Raw genomic sequence first — 16,915 nt, forward strand, 5'->3', positions numbered from 1 at the left:
TGACAGCGACTTTTTCCGCATCGGCATGCGCGGCAAGCCTCATCATTAAAGCGAATTGTGTCAACGAGCTTAAATCTGATGAATTGTAGCTAGCCATGTCGTAAACTAGCAATTTGGCGGCGTGGGAAGCGAGTCATCGAAGGAAGAGAAAAAAGAACAAACTGACTTAGGGCTCCAGAGTACTACCGCGAACTGTGGATCGGATCAATCACCATGACAAGTGCGCTCTTGACATTATCCCATCGAATCAAATCTCACCGTTCGTTGTTCCAACTGTCGTTTTCACATGAATTGACCGGTATTTACAGCTCTCTGAAAAATATTCCGACAACTCTTGCCTTGGCGATGATCAGATCTTTTCTAATTTAGTTCATAGCGTTCATGCTTCACACTCCGCAAAACGATCTGAGCTGCTGTGCAAGCGAGGTCTCTCGATTGCGTGATATCACGCGAAGTCGACGATGTTGACGTTTTTGAGCAGGGGTTAGCGTGTGTCAGGAAAATCCAGGCGAAGTACTTCTGGACAACACCAGGTGCAACTAGAAGCGATGTTGTTTACAAAACTCCTAGCAGATATCAAATGCATGTGAAAGCAGACGAGTATCGAATACAATCCCATATGCTAAGAAATACATTGAGTTCTTTGAATCGTGTACAGACGGGAGGAGGTACTGGGTAGATGACAATAGAGTACCTCATACAGAATTACCGTATTTGCCTATCTGGTTTTAGCCAACCACTCTCTTGGCGCTGTTAGCGCCGGAACGCCCACTTGTTTCCCCGGCATCCCCGCACTTCAGCGCTACCCAAAGGTTAATGGCCAACTGGCGTAACTGACGTTCTGTCTTATCGAGATTCAGAGACATCCAACAATCTGATCTTTCACATCGTTCGCGGGATTTCAAAGTACTATCTCTACTTGGCGCATTCGTCAACGAGACTATAGTATTGCATAAATGTTGAATCTGACATGAAAAATAAAAAATAACCAAAAGATGAGATGAGATGTAGCAGGGAGCAAAGTGCGATCTGTCATCGTCATTCATACAATGATATTCATCAGCAGATTACAGATGCATAAGTACATCAAGCACAGCGCGAGTCAGTTCATCATAGCTATATCATAAAAGATCAGACACAAATAGTATCCCGCACGACTATGAAGCAACAGCCAGCTGTGCGATCAAATCTGATGCAACATCGAGATACGGATACGGGCTGGTAACCTCCTTGGGGTTGTTCTTGTACCGTTTGCTGATGGGCCGCCATTCACCGTCGCCGTCGGCGCGGATGACGTTCTGATACCCGTCGCACTTGAAGTCGACCATGTAGTTGTTGGCTTCGATCTGGTAGAGTTGGATGTCGATGAAGACCCAGACGCCGTATGAGAAGCGCATTGGTGGTATGTTATCAGGTGCCGACGATGGGCTGCCCTCGGCTGAAGTGCCTTGCACTGCCGCCGCGATAGCCGCTTTGTCCTCAGCGCTTAGGGACGCATTCATCAGGTTGACCCGTCGGCGCAAGTCGCCGAAGTCACTGCGGCTGCTGTGAGCGCTCATCGTGACCCCTGGTGCGGTGACGCCTTCTTTCAACAATCGGGCGCGAATGAACCACGGGTCGCGTGGGATGTAGTAATCCGATGGCAGATCAGAATATTTACTTTGCAATGGTTTGGGCTGGTCTGAAGGCGGAGTAGAGTTGCCTTCTCCGTCTGTGAAGGAAATTGTCAGATCCCAACCCGGTACCGGAGAAAAAGGTTGACTTACCTGACCCCGCAGGAATGATCTCCCAAACACCGCCTTGTGCGGCAATCGCTTTGTACAAACAGAGCATCGCTTCATGGGGTTCGTTTCGTGACCGAATGCCGAATTGCCATTTCCGCGACTTCTTTGGCGGGCCAGATGACTGGCCGAAGGATTCTGGAGGCTCGAGTCGCAGCTTTTCTAGGTCCACGACACTGCGCGCGTGGGGTTTGAGCGACCGCGCAGTAGCAGCCTGCTGCTCTGGCGTTCGCTCCGACAATGTGTCCGGGCTATCTAGAGACGTATCCACACTAGAAGGCGCAGAATCTCCCTCCTGCGGCTGGGCTTGCTGTCGTTCGCGTTGCTCCATGATCTGTTCATGGACCCACGGGAGGCTAGTGGGGAGGATTCTGATATGACTGACTCGTTCTACAGGTTGCTTAGTTTTCCAGGGGACGGTATGCTGGGCTGCAGGGAGTGGCGCCTCTGCCGGCCGTTGTGTTCCAGTGACGGCAGCTTCGTCAGAATGAGTCGTTTGCGGAGCTGTTGATGGCGGGAAGCTGGGCTGATCCATAGAAGGTGGCGACGATGGTGGTGACGAGACTTCTAGGCTATCTGGGGCTATTGTGATGTTAGCCTCACCATAAATCGGGGGGGAATTCAAGGTCGCGTACAGTTCGTTTGCATCATCTCATTTTCAGCAATGATGAAGAAGGCATCTTTGATAGCACTTGGTTCCGGCTTGCGTAATGTCTCTTCGATTTCCTCCTTTCGATAGCCCATGCTCCGTTCAAGCTTCGACACTGCAATGTTATGGACCTTCTCCTGTACGGAAATGGGCCTACCAGGAGCAATCCTGTGCGGATCCACTGCCTTGTTCGGGTTTAGGCCCGCATCGAAAAAGTCTTCTGGCGGCGGCTGCAGATACTTTGGCAGATCCTTCAGGAACCACGGGTCCTGCCTGATTTCGGGGATGGTGATACGCTGCATGGGGTCAACTTGCAGCATTGCTTTGATGAGCCGTCGCGCTCCCGACGAGATGTACGAAGGCATGTGGAAGTTCCCGGCAGCAATCTTCTTGAACAGATTTGGAATGTAATCGTCGTCGAATGGGAGACGGCCGACAAGTAAAACATACAGAATCACGCCACAACTCCAGACGTCGACTTCCGGACCTGCGTACAGCTTCCCCTTGATGACTTCTGGAGCGGCGTAGTTGGGGCTGCCGCAGCTGGTCTTGAGAAAGTTGCCATCAGTCATGATGTTACTGAGCCCAAAATCAGTGATCTTCACGTTTTTGTCGCTGTCAATGAGAAGGTTCTCTGGCTTCAAGTCCCTATGAACGATTTTATGACGGTGGCAGTACTCCACCGCGCAGATGATTTGCTGGAAAAACTTGCGAGCTTCGTCTTCGTTACACCTCCCACCCTTGACCAAGTAGTCGAAGAGCTCGCGCTCGGCGTATTCTAGCACCATGATAATCTCCGATTTCGTAGATATCACCGTATACCTGGAACACGTCCCAAGTCAGCCCCAAACGTACCACCACAAATACTCGAGGCGCAAACGCACAGTTTGATAATATGCGGGTGTCGCAGTAACTGCAGATACTGGATTTCCCGATCGACGCGACCGACCATGTCGCGGGATAGCAATTTCCGTCGCGAAATGCACTTCAGTGCGACCTGGCGACCGCTCGGCTGGTGGATAGCCAGCTTCACCTTTCCGAACGACCCTTCTCCCAGCACCTTGATAGTCTTGTACTGGTCCTTGCGCTGCATGTCGCGCACCGTGGCAGGTGACTGCACCTGCGCAGAGTTGCGGTGTTGGTTGGCATGCGGCGGCGGTGGCGGCACGGGCACGGTGGCAGGCTGGTCGCCATCCTGCGCCGGTGCGTCGTCCTGGCGGGCGGGATCGTGGGGAGAAGGGGACAAGGAGAGCGACAAATCTTCATCGTCGAAGGCGGCGGCCATCGCGGGGACCACGGCTGATTCTCCGGATCAGAGGTGACGGCAAAGAGCGATGCTGTCGCGGAGCATGCGACATTCGCTGGGGACGTCCCATACAACGGGGAAAAGGAGTGGCCTCTCGGTTTTCCGTCGAACAGGCGGTTATTCTTGGATTCCTGGAATTTAAAAATCACTACGATACAGATATGCTGTCCAGCCCAACGGAGGACGAGGAGCCGTCAATGACGGGTTGGACACCCCCGGCTGCAACCAATCAGAGGAGCTCTCCCCACAGCGAACCACAGGGTGGGGAGAGCAATGGAGACTTCTAGCACTGTTTCTGTCCGCCGGGAAAGGCGAGAAACTGGCGAAAGATGAAAAGGAACAGCAGTCCCAGCGATGCTGCTGGAGAAAAGAGCACTGGAAGACCGCTGTATGTTCTGGTGATTCTCATGATCGAAGGAAGGTTGAAAAGTGGTCATAACTTGCCGTCGCCCAATCAGAGCCCGAAAATGCCGCGGCGGAAGCTCAGAGTGCTCTGTGATTGGTGCGCAATTTCGCATATTCACGTGACTTACGGGTAATTGGAATGCCAAGATTTGACCTTCATCCGAAGCTCCGAAGTCTGTCCGAACCCGTAACTTCCTGTAACTTTTAGGGCCTGAGGTGAGATCTAAGTGACATTTAAGGTACGGAGTAATATACAGCAACATCATCCGTGGATCATGACCTTCCCAGCTCATCTCCCCTGCTGAGCACCCCAGCGTCGTAGTGCCTCGCCGTCTCGGAACGTATGCAAACGTTCAGTCTGCCCTAAAACAGCCCATCCAAAGTTATCCAACCAAACCGTCTTCAGCGTGACGGGCGTCATGTCTCCATGCCACAGAGCGGCCTGACGCAGCTGGTCGATGTAGTGGTCAATACGCGTATGTTGATACCTAGGCGACAACCACATATTGTCGCGGTAGTACTCGAAATCGATGTGCTGGCGGATGGCATTGATGCATGCAAAGTGTGCAGCATATTAGGTCCTCCATAGTACCCCTCCATGAGGATCTGATCTGTACCACTATGAGTAGTACTATTATCTGTACCATGTCCGGGGAGGTTCCTTAGCGGCGGGAAAGAAAAAGTCCTGGTTCAGGGTGGCCACTTCTTCTGGGAAGAGTCGAATATATCGTCCGGAGAGAAGTGATTCCTACGCCTGGTCGATTCCGGGGGACGGTGATTCCACGTAACGGGGCTTATGATCGCCGAAGACTGGGAACAAGGTGCCGTTTGCATCGACATGAAGAGCGTTTGAGAAGCGTTTTCGGTGGAGCCGGATTGCTGGTTTCGCGGTGGCTGTATCCAGTGTATGTTAGAGACCTTTATCTCATCAAGAAAGCCATCATCGGCTGGGTACGAACCAAGCTCAGTCGCGAATCCATGCTCATAGTCATCGGCCTCTACCTGATCCTTGCAATGAGGCAGAGGTTCTCAATTAGGAGGACGACAATGAAAATGAAAGTGGTAATGAACCATCCATTCGACCGCCGCATCGCCGAGGTCGGTGTATTGAAACAGTAACTTAGTATGATTGTCTTCGTGGGACTGTTGCCTGGAAAAGCGGTCGTAGTTGGGGACGCGCTCGTCCGTGGCCACATAACCTAGTAGTGAATAACAGGCAATGATGTGAGACTAGCCGGTCGTCTTGGAAAGGAAATCAAAGGATCAATATGAAGAATTATCATGTCCCTGTCAAATGGACATCGCGACCCTTGCAGATTCCTACTTATCAAGACCGGTTTTCAAAACAAACCACACTGTCTTGCAGTGTTTCGTTGCCAAGTATGTACATTTGAAGGCAAGTAGTCGTAGCGAATGGGGTATCACGGAAACATAATATAGCCGATGGCTGGGAAATCAAAGCCTCCATCAAAGTATCATTCAACACTTTCGTTACTTTGTTCCACGCTCGCTTCCAAAATTGACCTGGCCTTCTCTGCCGCATCAACCAGAGCTGTCAGAACGCTCATTGGCGTACGATGCTTGGGGGCTCGTACGCAGGCCAGCTCGACATGGATATCGTCCTTGCTTGAAGGCGGTGCACTGCCGGGGCTGGGAGAGCGAGAGATGATAACAACCGCTACCTGAACTGCTTGCTCACGTGCGGTAGTATTATGGAGATACCATGTTTTCCAGGGATCTAAATAATCACCCGGTTGCTCGACCACGATGCTTCCATTGTAGTCATTTTCCTGGACAAACGCTGTGTTTTCAAGATTAGTCTTGTTCCTTGCCATATTCTCACCCGAACAGAACTCTAAACGTACCACGAACTGGGGTATATCCCATTTCGAAAAAAGATGACGGACATCCCGGCACCATCGCCGATGTCCATTTCATCTGGTCCATAACCGCCTCCAACGGGGACTCGTAGCTCCGCTTTGAGTTGCTCAGATCGTACAGCGACTGCCGCAGATAATTCTTCAGACCGACCGAGCATGTCAGCCCCCAGACGTTATCACAGCCATGGTTCCCACCGCCCGTATATGCCGTGAGATTGCCAACACGGAGAGCGACTTCCGTGGTCCAGTTTCCCGGATTAGTCACATTCGGGGTCCAGGAAGCGAGGACTCGATCCCTGTCGTAGCCTAGCCAGTAACTCAGCTTGATGAGAAGGTCCTTCTTATCATTCTCGTCGACGGTGTCTTCGTAATACTGCTCCGAGTTGTGACTGTGTTTTGGGTTCTTGCGGATTGATGGCGGATATGCATCATAACCATAGAACAGCTCGATAGGTTTCGGAAACAGCGGTTCAAACTTGATGCGCGTAGATACTTGTGCTAGACCATCCAGGCATGTTTCGTCCCAGAAATCACAGGGAAACGTCGAGGCCTGGTTCACCGGAAGCACAGAGATGAGGACGAGTATTGAGGTGAAGGTGAACCACAATGCTCGGCGGATAAAAGCGGTCAATGCCGAAGAAAACATTCTCTCTGTCCGCCAGCTGCGGTTCTCATCCCATTATCAAACCCGGACTCGTTTCGGGCTTGCTGACAGAGCAGAAACAAAAATGTTTCAACGGGATGAGTGGGAGAGGAACAGGTGGAGCGTGGGACAAGCATTGATCACATGCCAAGCATTGGTCAACGTCATGCCCTGCAAATTAATATGATGATGAAGTATGCTACACCCAATATATTAAGAGTCGTACTTATTCCGGTAGGTTTATTCCTACTATCTGTCCACTCTCTGGACCTGGCCAGGGACTCTTCCCTGCATTCGTGAATGGTCCCTTGCTAGAGAGGCGGAAAAGTCAATGGACCATGGGGACGGCGGCTGTGTTCGGATCGGAGAAAGTTTAATCCATTCCGTGAAAAAAGCTGCTCATCGTCAACTGGCCTATGCATGGAGAATGCTAGTCGCTTCCATGAAGTAAGCAGTCAATCGCATATTTGCTGGCGGCCGCAGCATGGCGTACCTCCAGTAGGACTCTAATACTTAATAAGTAGCCTCCTGCTGACGATTTGATCGCATTCGATCCAATTGCAGCGATTCAATGACGAAGATTACAATCCAACAATGCATTGGCATGATCAAGTGAAGTTTAGGCTAATGTACATGATTTCTCATAGTGCTGACTCTCTCGGAGACACATAGCCGAGTCACATGGCTGTCATTTATTGTACATGAATCCCTGCTTCAACTCCCAATCACTCCTGTCCATGATCCATCAAATCGTGTGACAAAAACAATTGGCGAGGGCCACCCCCGCGAAGCGAAAACCACAAAACCAGAACGCCATGCTAATGCAACAAAAGCAGAGACGAGAGGAGAATGTCGTTGAAAGGAAAGTTTCTTCCGGGCAATTGGTGTCACCGCAAAGTGTTGTCGCCACCCATCATTGCGGCTTCGCGATCCCGCCGCATACCTTCGAGAACACCGACAATTCCGCCATGTCGTAGCCGTTCAAGGACAACGTTCATGCCCTGCTTGCTCCGGGCAATGGCATCCCGTGTCCGCGTCACGCCAATCAGCTCGATGGTGCGCTGCACGCCAGCCGTAGAAAGCGACGAAAATAGTCCCTGCCGAGGTGCCTCAATGGCAGTGTCCGCCGATGCTGAGGCAACCTCGCCGGCCTTGCCCTTAAGGAACCTGCCTTGGCCGAACCGGGACATGAAGGTGACGGTGGTGCGGACGCTGGTCCGTTCCTCGCCCCCATTGCCCGCTGCATCCGGGCAATGCTGCCGTTGATAATACTGTCGCTCAATCACACTCAGAATACCCGTCCACTCCATGTTTCGAGACTCGGTCTTCATCCATCCTTCCTGGGGATCGACCACCGTCGTTTCCAGGATGTAACTCTGACCTGAATTGTCCGGGCCGCCGATGCCCTTGGGCAATAGCTTCAGCAATGCCGATGGAATCTTGGATCTTTTCAGATGTAGCCTGGTTGTGTGCAAGCGCTTTGTCTTTGGGTCGACATAGCGCTCAATCACGTCGGAAGTCAGGACATGACGAGAGTAGGGATTCGGGTAGCGGAGGAAGTAAGCGAGGGAGACGGCAGGAAAGGAATATTCATAGCTCGAGTTGTTCTCGAAGACCTTCATGATGGTAATTTCATCGTGGGACAGGGCTCTTCCGGGTGCAATTCGTGAGTCTCGTGAGGTGGTGATCAGGGAACAGCTTTTTCGAGATCTTGCACTAGAAGCTCACTAACCCGTTTCGGACTTGATGCGGGGATAAGTCACGTGATATACGTTTCCTACAGTCATTGTGATCTCAGCTCGGTCGAAGTACGGAGTTAAGAGACCTCGAATTGGGCCAGAAGCTATCCAGCATTAGAATTTATTGCATTTTTATTCGTCTCCCTCTCCTGGCAATGTGAGGACTACTGTGGCTGGAATGAAGCCTCGGACAGCATTGCTCAACCAGCATTGTTCGCCATTTACGAGATCCTCTAGCCGGACGACTTGCTCTACGCAGAAGCCATATTCCAGCGCATAGCGTCGCGTTGTGCCGGCATTGCCGCCGCTACTTAGCGGTGGTGTTACCCAATCATGCCCAGTACGATTAGCCCATTGGGACCGGCGTCGGAAGTATGGAGTGGTAATGCTTCCTTCCATAACTTCCCCTTGCGGATTTATAAGTAGAACCTCGATTGGGTCTTGTGGAGACGTAATTCCAACTCGTTCGCGCGCTGCTGTGTAGATGTTCCGAGCCGTGGTTTTGTGTGTTGTGAACGCGGACGGATGTGTTCTTTGAGGATCAATGTAAAGGCGCCATGGTGAGACAATAATTGATGGCCTGATGGACGGAAGTAACAGTGACCGAGCTCCCTCGGCCGCCGCGGGCTGGACGTCCACTGCAAGATTGCCGTCAATATCAACGACAATCCGCAGTCTCCAAGGCTTGGATCGGTCCGGAATGTACTTGTCCAGGGAGTCGGCGAATGACTCGACATCTCTGCGAAGCAATGCCACTGCCTGATCCCATTGAAATTCCTCCGCGGCCTCCAAGAGCCGATCTCTGTGATAGCTGAGCAGATAATACGGCGAATTCTGCGGTTGGGGATAGTGCTGTAGCGCGTATTGTGCAACGATCTCGGGCAGCTCGGGATCGAAGCGAAGAGAGGAGACAATTTGGAATTGCGCGTCCACTGCGCCGGGAAGAGAAAAATAGGAGGCCATGTCCTATGAAAGCTCAGTTCACTGAGTTATCTTGAGATTTCGGAATCGGCAAAATGTATCCCTGGCGAAGCTGGTTAGAGCGTAGGAGGGAACAAGCGGAGCACTCTGATTGGTCGATAGCCAAGCTTGGGCCCAGTCCCCAGTCTACTGATTCATCTGGATTTTTCAGCGAAACCATCGGCAAAACAACAGCAACAAGATCTCCCCATAATCAACGCTCGTCCGTCCTCGAGGTCTGGCTGGGCTTGCGCGCTGGTCCTCTTGGTTTTCTCTGTAGACCTTCATCTGGGCCCTTGCCATTGACTGGCGCGAGTCACTCCGCGTGAACCTACTGGCAAAAATGTCCTCCGTGCCGCCCGTTCCGTCCCTTCAACCCACGAAGAATGTGATTCTCGACAAATCGTCGGTCCCTGCGTCCTCGTCCGATTCGGTGTGGGATCGCATCTCGAAATGGGTTTCGGAGAACAAGGCTCTGGTCTACACAATAGCTGGCGTCGCCGTAGTCGTCACCAGCGCTGGAGTGGTCTATTACCTCTCCGACACGAGCAAACCGGCACAGGCCCCTGCGCCCAAGAAGAAGAGCAAGAAGGAACGCCGATTGGAAAAGAAGAGGGCGGAAGAGGAAAGGAAAGCCAGGGAAGAACAGGCAGCCGCTGCGGGTAAGTCAGCATTGGGCTGTGGCGATGTCATCAGAAATAGCATCTAACCGCGATCGTGCGCCGTAGCCGCCGAATCCAAGAAAGCAGAGGAGCCAGAGGGGTTGCCTGAGGTAGATGAGGAGTCGGTCAAATTGTTGTCGGAAGAGGTGAGTCGATGCGTTCTTCGCGATCCGCTACTCAGGATTTTAATCATGAATTGCCCCTCCGGAACAGACGCGCAAGGCATACGCCGCAAAGCTCAAGGCCGCCGGCAACGATGCGTACGGATCCAAAGACTACAACCGGGCTATCGAGCTGTACGGGAAAGCCATTCTTTGCAAGCCGGACCCGGTTTACTATTCGAATCGCGCGGCATGCTACAATGTCCTCTCTCAGTGGGAGAAGGTCGTTGAGGACACCACGGCAGCACTTTCCATGGACAGCGAGTATGTCAAGGCCCTCAATCGACGTGCTGTCGCCTATGAACATCTTGGGAAATACAGCGAGGCTCTGCTGGACTTCACTGCGAGCTGCATCATCGACGGCTTCTCCAAAGAATCCAGTCGAAATGCTCTCGAGCGACTGCTGAAGAAGGTCGCCGAGAAGAAGGCCAAGGAAATCATGGCGGCCAAGGGCAAGAAGCTTCCTAGTGCCACCTTTGTCACCAACTACCTGCAGAGCTTCCGGCCCAAGCCGTTGCCGGAGGGTCTGGATGTAGATGACTTGGATGAGGAGACTGGCAAGGGACAGCTTCGAAAGGGTTACCTCGCCCTTCAGAAGAAGACAGCGGACGGCTACGAGGAAGCGTCGCAAGCCTTCTCCAAGGCTCTGGAGCTGGGCGACCTGGGTGACTTGGAAGGTGATGCGCTGAACATGCGCGCAACCTTCACATATCTTCAGGGTGACGCGCAAGCCGCGCTAGCGGACCTCAACAAAAGCATTGAGGTGAAGCCTTCACTAGTCCAGAGCTACATCAAGCGCGCCAGTTTGCATTTGGAGCTCGGTATGATGGACCTTCTCGGAAATGCTTCTGAGACGCTAACCATAATGCAGGAAACAAGGATGCCGCGGCCGATGATTTCGAGTTGGCTATTGCACAGAACAAGGACGATCCGGACATCTACTATCACCGGGCCCAGCTGCACTTTATCCTCGGCGAGTTCGCCGAAGCGGCCAAAGACTACCAAAAGTCCATTGACCTCGACCGCAGCTTCATCTACTCTCACATCCAGCTGGGTGTGACGCAGTACAAGATGGGTTCGGTTGCGTCGGCCATGGCTACCTTCCGGCGGTCGGTGAAGAATTTTGAAGACGTGCCGGAGGTTTACAACTACTTTGGAGAGCTGTATCTCGACCAGCAAAACTTCCAGGAGGCAATTGAGAAGTTCGACAAGGCAATGGAGATGGAGAAGCAGACTAAGCCTATGGGAATCAACGTGCTGCCGTTGATCAACAAGGCCCTTGCCGTGTTTCAATGGAAGCAAGATTTCAAAGAGGCGGAATCCCTCTGCCACAAAGCTTTGATCAGTAAGTCACCTCCAGCATGCATGGCAAACATGTCCACTAACGGTTTGATTAGTCGACCCTGACTCCGACATTGCCGTCGGCACGATGGCCCAGCTCCTGCTGCAACAGGGCAAGGTCGCGGAGGCGCTCAAGTACTTTGAGCGTGCAGCCGAGCTGTCCCGCACGGAAGGTGAAGTTATCAACGCCATCTCGTACGCCGAAGCGACCCGCACGCAACTGGAGGTTCAGCAGAAGTACCCACAACTGGCGGCTCGGTTGCAAAGCATGAGTGCCGGTCTGGGCGGCCCGCCTGGCCTGTAATTCCATAGGCTGCGCTCCTTTCCTCCCATACATCTCTTCTCTCCCGTCATGTTTTGAGATCTGACTTGCCTGCAATCTTGCCATTCTCTCGATGTCTTTTCTTACGTTTCTTTTCTTCCTCATTTCGTCGAATCTGGAGTGTTACGCTGGGAAGCCTTCCATGACGGTTCAGATGCGGCCTCGTTGTTGACCTCTTGTTGTGGTTGTTGTATGTATCAGTCCAGTCCCGCCTGCGGGTCTCATACGCTGTTGCTCTAGGTTCTTCTAATGTCGTGGGCATGTGTCCTTGATCGCCATTGCTTGCAGAAGGAAGGGGAAGAAATGGCAAGACAGAGAGGACACGGTGAAGCATTGAGCCTGCTATTCAGGCGCATTGTGTTCCGTGTGCTGTGTACACTATATACGGCTTGAATCGATTGAATCAGATTGATGTGGATGGTTCATCATTAGACCGAAGTACAAGAGAGCTCCGTGGTCTTTATGGCTCCTTCTCATATCATCCCCGCGGAGATACTCCTCAGTACTATTCAAGACAGTAGATAGTTCTGATTTACAAATTGGTCGTCGGATTGATTCGGGTTTCGCCGGTCTTCGCACTGCTATGTACATCTGTTTTGGGAAATCATCACAGCTTCCTAATTTTAAAACTTTACTTTATCACGACTTGTCGTATTCCAGAATTTTCCTTGGTCATTTCTCAGGACGCTGGCCGTAGACAACATAGCTGCGGAGGTCATTCGAGATTAGTTCCAAATCAAGTAGTAGGGGTTGCTTTGGATACTCACAAGTTGAACATCATATGAATGTCCCGCCTTCGGGCGTCGGCGCTGGCCTTGTTGGCGAGAATTTGGACTTCCTCCTTTTTCCAGTTCTCGAACCGCGTCAAGACGGCCATGGCTACTGACTCATAACCACTCGCTTCTGCCTGGATCTGGGCCCATGCGCCCACTTTCTTCTGTTCCAAGAGGTCAGCACGGAACTATGATTCGATACCCTTAGAATCAAAAGAGGAGAACTAACAAGACGGGCATCCTTTGGCCAGACGCCGTAGGGAATCACGAATTTCTCCACCTGGATATTCACGAAGCCGGCGTCCTTGAACCACTGCTCCAACTTGATGCCGGGACGGACCTCGACGCCAGTCTTCTCGAACGCGCCGTAGACTTCGTTGTAGTACTTTTCGAGATCAGTGCCGCTGAGGCTGCCGTCTTGGGAGATGGGGTAAGCATCCCAATCTTGGAATTCCACCCAGCCGCCGGGTTTGACTGATCTATTTGTCGTTAGAGGATCAAGAAAAGGAAAGAGGAAAATGGCTCTGATGATATACCGATAGCACTGCTTGACCAACTTCCCAATGTCCTTGAACGAGAAGCACAGATACCGCGCGTGGATGAAGTCAAACGGGTTGCTTTCATACTCCCAGTCAGAGGTGAGGTCATCCACCAGGAACTTCAGATTCGGAGGAACCCTGCCAAGCACGTCAGTCGAAAGATCAGAGGTAGATACGAATTCCTAGAGCTGACTGACAAAGTCGGCTGGATCGGGCTCAAATCACAGCCAATCACCTGGAACAATCAAGCTCGATCTCAGCATTCTCTCCATCTGGAATTGTTCCCAGTTATTCTCTTTACCTCAGCCGGGGGGTGTTGGTCCGCTATAGTGAGTCAGCATCCATATCCTGAGTCGGCCAAACCCGGCGAGTACGCTTACCAAAATCAATGGCCCAGAGACCTGTCCCAGTCGCAAGGTCCATCACCCGTTGCGGGTTCTTGATCGGCGCAAGATATAGTTTTCCGTGCAACAACAGGAGAAACATCTCATGCACCATGTCCAGGCGGTCATTTTCCGATTCATCATTGGGAAGCAGATACGCTAGCAATGATGATCAGCCCACGGATCTTCGGTAAAAGAGGTGAGATCCTACCCCCATCACGGTATTTATGATAGCGACGACCGTTCTCATGGCGATATTCAAGAACGGACGAAGTCAACGACGCGCTGTATGACGATCTGTATGTCGAAAAACCACGTGTGAGTTACGTTTCTATGGTCCAGGACACCACGACAACACACCACGTACAGTTCATCGCCATAAGTAGAGTCATTCTCATACTGTTGCAGCCCTAGTAAGTAGTAGCGCTTTGATTCACCGCAATGGATATCGTACGGAGGTGTCCACTTCCACATCGGCCGGGCCAATGTTTGTGATGGCGGTGGTTATCTGCTCCTGAACAGCCGTTTCCGTCATGGTGGAATAATTTTCCGTAGGTTACCTGGAGGATAAACAAACAATTGATCACGCGTTCGAAACCCTAAAATGTATGGGAATGAAGTTCGTGTCTCAATGCAGGATCGTTTCGCACGAAATACCGAAGGGCTGGTCGCAATACCCGACTAGGCCTTTGGAACTTGATCTTCTATGACCAGGGTCCGGGACCCTAGCTCGGTATTAATATGTTCGCAAGTGGACAAGCATCAAGGGTCCACGCATTCCGACAAGATTTATGCACCTTTACCAAAATGGTAACCCGTTAGGGCACATGGTGAGCAGGTGACCTGTCATATAGTTAAATGTCCTTCTGTGAGATTGCGAGCTGTGTGAAAATCCAACTAGCGCGACTGTTCGCTTGAGCAAGCCAACTGCTTGAAGCGTTATCAGCCCGTATTGAGTGGCCGGACTGGTTGGGCCTGGATTGGTCGCTCGTTATCCATGCACGTTCCTTCGCACATCACTTTATCTGCCAATCAGCGATGCCCGGCGGACCACTACCCTTCTTCCCCGGCGGCCCGCCCCGGAGACTATACCCTTAATATGACTGAAGCAACTGTCAAAGGGTCCAAGCTCCAAGGCTAGTTGGCCGATTGCTGTATAATATTGACTATCCCCGTGGCGACTCGAATCTCCGGTTTTGTCAAGTGATGGCTCCGGTAGAAGACTGGTCTAACCCGCGTCAGGTGTAAACGGATTGTCTACTCCGTAGCGGCATGCGGATTTCTTCCAATACTCATGCATGAATGTGGTCAAAGAGCTCGTATTTGCCTGTCTGATGAAGATCCTTGATTTTGTTTGAAAACGATTGCGCTGGGACGTCAATGCGTTGACCTCGACTAGTCATAATCTGACTTGTGCAGGTCAAGACTGGTAGCTATTGAAATGTGTTTTCAATGTAAATGATCTTTAATTTGTGAGTTTCGACCACCTTAGGATGAATACCTAATAGTCTCCTGAACGACTTGTGATTCTATGATTCAAGGCATAGAAACAAACCGCACGTTGGAAATTGAAAGATATTGTCACCGATATTAACTAGCCCAACTTGTAGATCGCGCTGCGTGTCAACAAATATATTAGGAAACATTTCTGTTTTGCTTGATTTCGCTGCGAGTTACGTTTCTCAATGCCTGCAGAGTACAAGCGTCGGACTCTTACGATGCAAATCGTCTCTAGCAGAAATCAAGGAAGAATTGGCAGATGTATCAGAATATCTCACCCCATCGGAAAAAAGCCCCGTGCGCCTGTTGCTCTCTGACTTTTGCAGAACCGGGCCCTCAAAAAACAGGTCACAGCACGCGTTCTTGGACTTCCTCTAGTATTACTAGTTTCAATGAGGCCAGATTGGAAGAAAGAGTAGACAAGTCACAACACCGGAAACAGTTTTCAACTTGCCAGAAGCTACTAAATAATCGTACTTGTCCTGCTGTTCAATCCTGATGACGGACCTAATAAGCGAACTTTGTCGCCGATGTCGATCTCCATTCACTGGCCACTCCAATTCGCATGTCGTCGCTGTCGTTAAGCTGTTCAATCTCGCACAAGGAACCAATCACTCGCACGTTCTGTCAGTGCCTATCAACCATCAAGGTTGTCTGATGTGCGCACTTGTGTGTCTGTGACTGTGCTTCCTGTCTCTCAGCGGTCTGCGCAAGTGCGTACCGCCTACCTAGAGGTAATCAACAGCATTTGTCGTTCACCAGTGCCACATCGATCTCATTCAAACTGAGCCGCCCGCTGCGTGTGGTCGCTCTCATTCTAATCAGTACCACACCACTACAGCTTCTAGCTCCATATATCTGGCAGGGCCCAAGCATATGAGTTCGAGTTCATCGCGACGGTCAACCATCTGTGGGTGAGACCCTGTAACAGTAACACTAATAGACCCTGCATTTAGGGCACATATTGCCACGTGAGGATCCTTTTTAGGCTTGCTGGAGTCAACAGGACCTAAGCGAGGCCATGAGCGATCATGTGACCCACAGTTTGAAACGATATCTACAAGTCCCTTCCTTCCTTTCTTTTTTCCACCTCCCTACAGAAGTCGTGTCCAGTGTCCAGTAGTGTGGCTAGTCTCTCTAGTGAATACTCATGCACCAGTCGTAGAATCTACGCATACGCTCCTACCTCCCAACGGAAGACATCAAGTGTGGTCGTGGAAATTGGAAACGAATTTCAGGAAATGAAACAAGTAATCCTTACTTACCTTATGGCCGGCTTCCAGTCTCCGATGCCTCACACATGTCATCCGTGATTTTGTCTCTCCATGCCAGCATTCCAGGGTTGGGCCCCTTATCATCCATGGCAATATACTGTCCGAGAGAGATTCACACCCTTGCAACTTCAGGAACGAGAGCCCAAACTGCGGTTACCCGGTGGCCTGGATCCCCGCAATCCTTATGCGCTATTCTCTCTTTTTTCTTCCGGATAGCCTGTTTGAAGCAATGAGTCGAAACACGAATGCGTGCGCGGCAAGGAAGCTGGCCGGAGGTGACCTATTCCCTCACGCAAGAGCCTAGCACCCGGCGTCGCCCGCAGAGAACAAGGTGTTCGTTGGAATATTGATCCACATGGGCGTTCACCATATTACATCTGTCGAAGACCTTTGGAGGCATGACGGAAAAGTGCCATCACACCTGCCCTCCCAGTACATGAGCCGAGTGCGGTTCGAACAGATCCAGCAGTTTCTTAAGGTATCTGATCCACGCGAGGATGGCGAACGGAAGCGATCCAACAGCAAGGAGTGGTGGTACAAAGTTGAGCCCATGGCGAACTGCTTCCAGAAAGCTGCCACCAGATACTATCAGCCACG

The 16,915-nt window shown here is 51.4% G+C and overlaps 9 protein-coding genes across 9 annotated transcripts in view; 2 read left to right on the forward strand and 7 right to left on the reverse strand.

The window, feature by feature from the left end:
* Positions 1-1,157: 1,157 nt before the first annotated feature.
* Positions 1,158-3,715, reverse strand: VTN49DRAFT_2598 (uncharacterized protein; the record flags this gene model as incomplete). Its single annotated transcript, XM_069410340.1, has 4 exons — positions 1,158-1,711; positions 1,767-2,363; positions 2,417-3,252; positions 3,315-3,715. 4 exons carry the CDS (start codon positions 3,713-3,715, stop codon positions 1,158-1,160), a joined length of 2,388 nt encoding a protein of 795 aa, XP_069269156.1.
* Positions 3,716-4,430: 715 nt separating this feature from the next.
* On the reverse strand, positions 4,431-4,646 carry VTN49DRAFT_2599 (uncharacterized protein; the record flags this gene model as incomplete). The annotated part of the gene is made up of 1 exon (XM_069410341.1): positions 4,431-4,646. One exon carries the CDS (start codon positions 4,644-4,646, stop codon positions 4,431-4,433), a length of 216 nt encoding a protein of 71 aa, XP_069269157.1.
* Positions 4,647-5,616: 970 nt separating this feature from the next.
* Positions 5,617-6,667, reverse strand: VTN49DRAFT_2600 (uncharacterized protein; the record flags this gene model as incomplete). Its single annotated transcript, XM_069410344.1, has 2 exons — positions 5,617-5,942; positions 6,007-6,667. The coding sequence occupies 2 exons, from the start codon at positions 6,665-6,667 to the stop codon at positions 5,617-5,619; spliced, it is 987 nt and encodes a 328-aa protein (XP_069269158.1).
* Positions 6,668-7,551: 884 nt separating this feature from the next.
* On the reverse strand, positions 7,552-8,286 carry VTN49DRAFT_2601 (uncharacterized protein; the record flags this gene model as incomplete). Its single annotated transcript, XM_069410345.1, has 1 exon — positions 7,552-8,286. The coding sequence occupies one exon, from the start codon at positions 8,284-8,286 to the stop codon at positions 7,552-7,554; it is 735 nt and encodes a 244-aa protein (XP_069269159.1).
* A 249-nt stretch (positions 8,287-8,535) lies between these two features.
* VTN49DRAFT_2602 (uncharacterized protein) lies at positions 8,536-9,366 on the reverse strand (the record flags this gene model as incomplete). The annotated part of the gene is made up of 1 exon (XM_069410346.1): positions 8,536-9,366. One exon carries the CDS (start codon positions 9,364-9,366, stop codon positions 8,536-8,538), a length of 831 nt encoding a protein of 276 aa, XP_069269160.1.
* A 340-nt stretch (positions 9,367-9,706) lies between these two features.
* VTN49DRAFT_2603 (uncharacterized protein) lies at positions 9,707-11,831 on the forward strand (the record flags this gene model as incomplete). The annotated part of the gene is made up of 5 exons (XM_069410347.1): positions 9,707-10,025; positions 10,092-10,171; positions 10,239-11,007; positions 11,058-11,531; positions 11,584-11,831. The coding sequence occupies 5 exons, from the start codon at positions 9,707-9,709 to the stop codon at positions 11,829-11,831; spliced, it is 1,890 nt and encodes a 629-aa protein (XP_069269161.1).
* A 46-nt stretch (positions 11,832-11,877) lies between these two features.
* On the reverse strand, positions 11,878-12,183 carry VTN49DRAFT_2604 (uncharacterized protein; the record flags this gene model as incomplete). Its single annotated transcript, XM_069410348.1, has 1 exon — positions 11,878-12,183. One exon carries the CDS (start codon positions 12,181-12,183, stop codon positions 11,878-11,880), a length of 306 nt encoding a protein of 101 aa, XP_069269162.1.
* Positions 12,184-12,521: 338 nt separating this feature from the next.
* VTN49DRAFT_2605 (uncharacterized protein) lies at positions 12,522-14,079 on the reverse strand (the record flags this gene model as incomplete). Its single annotated transcript, XM_069410349.1, has 10 exons — positions 12,522-12,555; positions 12,617-12,786; positions 12,852-13,101; positions 13,159-13,299; positions 13,359-13,396; positions 13,463-13,485; positions 13,542-13,703; positions 13,756-13,841; positions 13,912-13,943; positions 13,999-14,079. 10 exons carry the CDS (start codon positions 14,077-14,079, stop codon positions 12,522-12,524), a joined length of 1,017 nt encoding a protein of 338 aa, XP_069269163.1.
* Positions 14,080-16,673: 2,594 nt separating this feature from the next.
* VTN49DRAFT_2606 (uncharacterized protein) overlaps positions 16,674-16,915 on the forward strand; it is a gene marked incomplete at both ends in the record, with an annotated part of 1,402 nt that continues 1,160 nt past the window's right edge. The window contains one exon of the mRNA XM_069410350.1: positions 16,674-16,852. Coding sequence (XP_069269164.1) covers positions 16,674-16,852 — 179 coding nt within the window. The remainder of the gene's footprint in view (positions 16,853-16,915) is intronic.

The sequence above is a fragment of the Thermomyces lanuginosus genome (assembly GCF_041956635.1).
Source record: "Thermomyces lanuginosus strain ATCC 200065 unplaced genomic scaffold VTN49scaffold_27, whole genome shotgun sequence".
Classification (NCBI taxonomy): Eukaryota; Fungi; Ascomycota; class Eurotiomycetes; order Eurotiales; family Trichocomaceae; genus Thermomyces; species Thermomyces lanuginosus.